At 33.7% G+C, this 8,098-nt stretch overlaps 1 protein-coding gene across 1 annotated transcript in view; it reads left to right on the top strand.

The window, feature by feature from the left end:
* Nucleotides 1-3,612: 3,612 nt before the first annotated feature.
* LOC129425951 (ADP-ribosyl cyclase/cyclic ADP-ribose hydrolase 1) overlaps nt 3,613-8,098 on the top strand; it is a 110,050-nt gene continuing 105,564 nt past the window's right edge. The window contains exon 1 of the mRNA XM_055182044.2: nt 3,613-3,725. Coding sequence (XP_055038019.2) covers nt 3,613-3,725 — 113 coding nt within the window. The remainder of the gene's footprint in view (nt 3,726-8,098) is intronic.

The raw sequence follows: 8,098 nt of genomic DNA, 5'->3' as shown, positions 1-8,098 counted from the left end.
TACCAAGCACACATGATCCTCTATGTTACTGGAAAGACAGAGCAGTTATTTTTCTAAATTTGTATGTACTTTCAAAAAAGTATCTGTGCATCCCAGCAACAAGTGTTCCTTGTGAGATCATTTTTTTCTAAGGCTGGGGAAATTATATGTAAAAAAGTAGGCTAAGTCCTTCAACAGCAGAGCAATTAATATTTTTTAATAAAAAATTTGAAATGTAACAAATGTCTTTGTTGCTTCACTTGTTTTATTAATGTCTCGTTATTTGTTTATGCATTTATCTCTCAGTTTCCATTACTATAATAATATATTCACAATAAGATACCTGAAGGTTACAAAATCAAACTCTCATATTTGTCATTCAGATGTGAAAACAGATGTTAAAACAACAACAACAAAAATATGTATTTTAAAATTATTTATAATTTATATTATTTATAAATAAACAGTATTTATAAATACTGTTAGCACTTACAGTATATGAACCATTGATGAGGCTGTAATACATGCAAGTGAACACTAGGTGAAGGCGGTTTCGGATTGATGTTTCAAAGCCTCGAAACAATACGGCACATTTGCTTCAACTGTTTCATTGTTTCATGAAGCCTCGCTCTGCCCATCACTAACTAAACATAAACTGAACTAGATCTTACACGAGACAAAGTACTCACAAAACGGACCCGTAGACGCCACCAAACACAAGGACTTTAACTCATTCCCCGCCATTGACGAGTTATCTCGTCAATTATGAGTTAATATTTAACTAATTAATATGCCTTTCTGGACGAATTTCAAAGTGAAAGTGTAATACCACTTTTATCCACTGGATGGCGCCAAAACCGAATTTATCAAAAAAGGAAGTTAAAAAGAAGTAATGACTGATTTTAAATGCCTTTATGTTTGATAGTCATTCTGAGTCTGATATCTAACATAAATTCCTTTACAAAAACGCAATTTTTTTAAGCTTTTTCCTCAAAATGTTGTATTTTTGAAGAGAAATATCCATGTTTCAGTGGTTAAATTAAGTGGAAAAAGTAAATATATAATGAAAGTTTTTTCCCCATTTTGTTTGTTTGTTTGTTTGTTTATTGTTTGTTTGAAAGCAAAGGGTATGTTCTTTAATTTGATATAATTTGTATGTTTATATATTTATAGAAGAAAATTTTTCCTGCAAGGAATTTTGTGAAACTTTTGTTAAAATCACAAAAATGCAGGTGGGCAACTTTTCTCAAAAAGGCTGGCGGTGAATGAGTTAAATAGGAAGAAATTAATGAGACACAGCTGAAAAGAATCACAAGTAAGGGATCGGGTAAAAAGTGACGAGACCCAAGAAATGCGTGGTCAGAATAAACCAAAACAAAAGCCCACATGAAACATTGTACTGTCAGAATGAGACACAGTAGCGCAACTCTCTAAAGTTTACACATCAAGAGTTCTGATCTTTAAAGGTCATAGGGTTGATCACGTCTGAAGCTGGAGCGGACACATTCAGCAGCATGTGTGTCTATGTGTACAGAAAGCTACTCACTTTAGTGGTTAAATTGTTTAAAATCACTTGAATGTTAACATTTGCAAGCCTTTGAAACACATGCAGATGACAAACTTTCTCTATTTTAATAATCTCAAATAAGCCTCGATTGTTCTCGCCACGATTATTATGAGAAACAAGGTCGAAACAACCGATTAACAAGAGTACATAATTTTCGATTAGAGAAGTCGCCCAGCTGTACTTCGCTACATTAACAATAAGTTAGTTGTGCTAGGGAAAGCCAAGGCCAATCAAAGTAATAAACAGAGTACGTCATTTTAAGATTTGAGGAGAAGTCCAGCTGTACTTTGCTATATTAATAATAAGGTTTCTGTGCAAGCTAGGCCAAGGCCATGAGAACCAATAAGCAGAATATATCATTTTAGATTATGAAGAAAGATTCAGCTGCACTTTTGCTACATCAAACAAATAAATTAATTGTTGCAGACCGAGACCAATTAGAAGAGTATTCGTCATCTCAGATAAGAAGTGTTTGATCTTACTGTATAAAAATCGAGTCAGGTGCTGGGAGGGCAGATGATCTTTTAGCGCCTCTTTGAGGGGTGTTGATTGTCTCACTTTGTTGGATCGAGCGAATAAATAAATTTTTGTTTGGCACCTGGAACCTTTGTCTCCTCAGTATTTTTTCTTATGAAGATTCAAGCTAAGACTTTCTGCCAAAACAATGTATAGTAATGTGTATATACTAATATTATTGTACTATTATTGAAAAAAAAATGCTTTATTTACATTGCGTTCTGTGTTGCATTAGATTTTATTTTTCACATTTAGCCTACAGGGACACACACTGGCTCATTTTTATTTCATAATAAGGTGGTATTTCTGTTTTTTGTTTTTTTTTTTGTTAAAAAATAATATTTAGCTAAAAAAGAGCCTGTTTTAATTTTTTAATCATATGAGAAAGACGTGCAGTCTACCTTATTTTTCATGGATTTCCCAATAAATAACACTTAATTTGTTTAAAGCTGTCATATTTGTAGTATTATAAAAAAGCAATATATGGTACATGATTTAAGCAATAGCATTTATTTACTTACTACTTAGGTAATAGCATAAAATATTATACAAATTCTCAGTTAAATTTATGTAAAACCGTTGCACATTTTATATCGTGATTCATACCATGTAAAGTGAAACACATGATATTATTATAGAATTACAGTAATGAATAAAGTTTCACAATATACATTCCAGAAAAAAATATTTAAAAAAATATAAACCAACAAATATATTGAATATATAGACGGTTTCATCGGACGCACGTGATACAAGTCTGGATCCGAACCTTATTTCCGGTTTCATTTATTTAATGGTCTGACTAGTTGCTAAACTGATCTCTTGAACAAATGACTCATCGAAAATAATAAATATTTTGGTTTCCTAGGTAATCTATGTGTTGTTTTTTTGCTTGTTATATAAATAAATTACATTTAAAGAACTTTGTTGTTATTTATTCTTAGCAGAGTTTACCCTGAAGTTACGTGCGGACCGCGACAGCCGCTTGTTTATGTTGTTACTGCTGAAACAGTCTATATATCAAATGAAAAAACAGACCCTCTTCTTTCAAACATGTTTTCTCTTAATTGACGAGATAACTCTGCAATTGCGGGGAAAGAGTTAAAACTATAAATAAACTTTCAGATGCAAAAAGCTCTAAATATAAAATTAGATAAAAAACAAAAATTAGATAAATTAGCTCATGTTATTGTGCGAATGTGCCATGTCTTATCGAATGTCTTTATTGCTTCAAATCCGCTTTATCCCAGCCTTAGGTTATTAAGAATTACCGATTTGATAAAAAACTCAGCTATACATCATGTTTCTTTCTCACTTAGAAGATTTAACTAAGACAAATGATGCATGTTTAAGTCAGATTTCATATGTCAATTTTTTTTAACCTTTAATTTTTTTTGCCTTTATATTTGTTTCAGGTGAGGTTGCTTTTCAGAATTACTTTAGGTGAGTGTCTGCAATAACTAATATTAAATAATTCCAGTCTGTGAAATAATAATATTTTTCCTCAGAACTCTTGTTTATGCATGTTTTTAACCTTTTCAGGATTTGCCATGCTTCTTTTCGTCATGGACCCTACAGCAGAGTTTGGGACCACCTTAAATCTTAAACAGATTGTTACTGGACGGTGTTATGAATATGTAACCCTGATTAATCCCAGCTCTAGGTGAGATTTTATTGGCACATATACAAAGTCTATGTGAGAGTTAATTGGACACTTAGGGGGTTTTCACACCTGCCTTGTTTAGTTCGATTGAAACGTACCAGAGTTTGATTGCTCAGTTGGTACAGTTCGTTTGGGGAGGTGAGAATGCAGCAATCGAACTCTGGTGCGGACCAAACAAGCGGACCAAGACCAGCTTGCAGAGGTGGTCTCGGTGCGCTTTCGGGCGGGCTCTGGAGCAGTTCGTTTGTGGTGGGGGCTCGATCCGAGATCGAGCCGACCTAGCTGCAAAGGTACTGCGCATTTTGGACTAAACCAGCTGCCGTAGGCAACTGCGCAGTGCATTATCGGATGAGGAAGTGTTTGTTGACCGTTTCTATTAGCAATATTAGCACAATGACAAATCGCGGACATACCTGGAGTTGCGAGGAGGTGCGGGCGGAGCCTCCGAATTTTTTTGTCTCCGCCGTTTGTAGTGCATTAAATCGTTGTTTTCAAGCCGCATCCGTGATTCATTCTGAAAATGAACAGTTTGTGCTGTATACAAACTATGTATAACAACCACGGAGACATAATTACAGCGCGCAGCCGTCTGTCCATGGTGTCTGCTTTTTTATCCTTCTTTTGTTTACTTCCGTGGGTTCCGTTGGAATTTGCCGCACGTTGATTCTGACCAATCGTGAAGCCGTTTAGTAAATACGTTCAAATACATGTGGCCATGAGTGATGTTGATCCTATCACATGACAGAATTGTTTCAATTGGTGCGGATCAGAGCAATCAGTGTGGTGTGAAATGGAACCAAATCTGCTAAAAAAGTTACAATTTATCATTTTTTGCTTTTGGTCCGGACCAAATGAACCGAATTACAGATGTGAAAACGCCCTTAAAGGAGTGGTGAATCAAAGAATAAATTTTACTCTTTCCTCGCCACTGACAAGTTTTCTTGTCAATTAAGAGTAAACATTTCCCTGCCAATAACGCTTTACTTATGAGTTTTTACGGTAATCTGTAATTCCGCTTTTCCTCAATTTGTAAAAAAGAAACTGAAGCAAAAACTAATTTAATTTAAATTTAATGTTTTCATAATCGATCTGAATCTGATCTCTAACAAAATTCCTTACAAAAATGCAATTATTTCAGTTTTTTGCTTTTTTGTATTTTTAAAGAAACCTACCCATATTTAAAGAGACACTCCACTTTTTTGGAAAATATAATCATTTTTATTGTTAAACATTTGTTTTTACCGTTTTGGAATCCATTCAAGCCGATCTCCGGGTCTGTGCGCTATCACTTTTAGCATGGCTTAGCACAATCCATTAAAACTGATTAGACAATTTAGCATCGTTCTCCAAAAAAAATTTTTTTTCGATATTTTACCCATTTAAACTTGACTCTACTGTAGTTACATCGTGTACTAAGACCGACAGAAAATTAAAAGTTTTGATTTTCTAGGCCGATATGGCTAGGAACTATACTCTCATTCTGGCGTAATAATCAAGGACCGAAAATAGTCCCCTGCTATTAAAAGTTACTAAGGAAACTATTTTTGGCTGCTGCTTGATATCATTGCATTAAATTTCATGTGCATCATGCCACACAATCCTAGCACTGAACGTTTACTTCCAGGTCTTCAATAAAGCACGCCCATAAAAACAGAGCATTCCTCGAGCTAGTCTCAAAACCAGGGTTCAAAATAGATTACTTTTGATGTTTTTAAATGTAAAAACCACACGAACGTAGACGTCAGACAACAGTATAAAACAATAAAAACAAATGATTCATTGCCCCTTTAAGTGATTAATTACTATACATTGGAACACTTGATGACTTATTTTCCGGTAACGTGTTTTAAAACACGTTATAAGATGTACACATTGATATGAATAAACAACAGGCAGAACCATCATCTCTCTGTCTTAAATTTTTAAAAAACTGGTTAGAATGATAAACACTCATTATTTAGTTTAATGTAGTACTGACATGAACAAAGTCCAGCGTTACTATTAAATAAAAAATCTATTTAGTATATAAATATATAAGTTATAGAATTTTACTTTTACCAAAATTGACCTCTCCCAAAACAATCACACATGAGAGTTTTGGCCAGATTGACTAAACAGGGCAAATTAAAAGAACCGGAGGTCAAAAAAATGAAGGCTTACTAGAACTGCTATTGTGTGGCTTCTGCTCCTGTGATTATAAAAAATAACATGGCTTGGCAAACAAGTTTTTTGAAAAATATGTTTTTTTTCTGGCATTACAAATAAACTTTTACGTGTGGAAAAATCAGCTGCCTTGTACTGCCTCTGCCAAGCGTCGTATTATCTGCGACAATTGCAACCATTTCAGGCTCAAAATGATATAAGACATGCTTTTTGGCGTTAAATATTTACACACATTAGTTAATCGCATTGCATGAATCATTTAAATAGTCTCCTCCCATAAATTTAGCCTCTAAAAGGGAAACTCTTAGATATGCATATGCAGTAAGGTCCGTCACAAAAATACTAGACCTAATCCTAATAGACCTTTTGCGAGTCGACGTCACAGATACGTCACGCGCGCAATGTGGTGGCAGAAAAACAGTGGAAACGAATGAGACACGAGTGAAACGAACAATATAACTCACTAGAAAATGTTTTGTTGTGCTGTTGAGTGTCAGAATAGGAATGCCAAAATAGATGACCTTCATTTTTATAGTATACCGTCGTTGAAGACACCATTTGAAGATAAACGTAGGTGTTTATGGTTGCATTAAGCCCTCAACCGGACAGACTGGAGTGATGAAATCATTTGGAAATCTTTTAATAATTAGAATAGAAAATAATTAGAGAAGATATCCGGTGTTCTGTCGAAGTCTGATTTCTCTATGTGTCTCTTATAACGTTTTCATCACGTTACGTTTATAATTTATTTAGAATGATTAAAGATTTGAATGAGTTCATAATATCAATATTACCATTTATTTAGGTTATTTTTTCGTTTTCTTTTACTTCTTTTTGCCTTATATCTTAGCCCATGTCTTCCTGTTTGTTCTAAAATATGATGTTTACTAATAAATATATAAACATAGCACAACACACACACACACACACACACACACACACATGATGTAAAGTGTAAACACGCAAAAGGTCTATACTAGAAAAAACAACTAGACCACACCTTATCAGCACTAATTATCCACTGTGCGTCTTTAGTAAATCCCGTCTGGCGTTATTTAACGCCAAAATGATGTTAGTAAATCTGGCCCTTAAATTGAATAAAATAAACAAATGATAGATTATTGAGACCAAAGACTGTTGGTTAGAAAAATTAAATCTCATCTTTCACCATCAGACACAGATACAAAAGATCCAAGAGCAAGTCACAGGAGTGGGCGAGATGAGGCTGTGCTCTTAAATAATGTCAATGCAACAATGGTGCAATGCATCCTGGGATCCACCCTAGTATAAAACTCCCATCATGCATTGCTGATTCTTGATATCTGCATATGTGCCAAAACTACAACTTCCAGAATGTATTTCAAAATGTTATTTAGAAATGTTTATAAATAATATTTTATATTATTACTTTTAAGAGGGACAAACTGTTCTCTTTCACAGTAAAAGCAATATTATTTGATAATTTGTTTTTAATTTCCTTTTTGCATTAAAAAGGTGTGTTGTAATAAACTGTTGTAAATACCACAAACTGAAATAAACCAAGCATCAAACTTGGGGCCGGCACTACCTATAAACAATTGCCTAGGGCCTCCATTTATGTCTCTGTAGGCTAGTTCACCAATAACATCTGACAGCAATAGGCTAAGCTCTTTGTCAGAGGTGGAAAGAGTAATAAAATATTCTACTTGAGTAAAAGTAAAATTACTTTAATAATATTTTACTTAAGTAAAAGTAAAGTTACTGGTCTAAAAATCTACTCAAGTAAAAGTAAAAAGTCATTTTAACTTTACTCAGAGTAAAAGTTACTTTTTTTAGAGTGGGGAGAGGTGGAGGATTCTAGTATAGTTCAAAAACGACAAGGAAATACAAATCTCAAACTAGGAACATCTTTACAATTAAAGTGCAATAACAAAAAGTTAATAAAATAAAGCATTTATAGAATTGTTTCAGTAAGTAATCCTTGATGATAAATCCCATGTGTTCTTAACTCATTCACCGCCAGCCTTTTTGAGAAAAGTTGCCCACCTGCATTTTTGTGATTTTAACAAAATTTTCACAAAATTCCTTGCAGGAAAAATTATTTTCTATAAATATATAAACATACAAATTATATCAAATTAAAGAACACACCCTCTGCTTTCAAACAAACAATAAACAAACAAACAAACAAACAAAATGGGGAAAAAACGTTTCATTATATATTTACTTTT

Source organism: Misgurnus anguillicaudatus, chromosome 25 (assembly GCF_027580225.2).
Source record: "Misgurnus anguillicaudatus chromosome 25, ASM2758022v2, whole genome shotgun sequence".
Lineage (NCBI taxonomy): Eukaryota > Metazoa > Chordata > Actinopteri > Cypriniformes > Cobitidae > Misgurnus > Misgurnus anguillicaudatus.
Note: the sequence above shows the minus strand (reverse complement) of the source record. Positions and strands in the feature narration are given on the sequence as shown.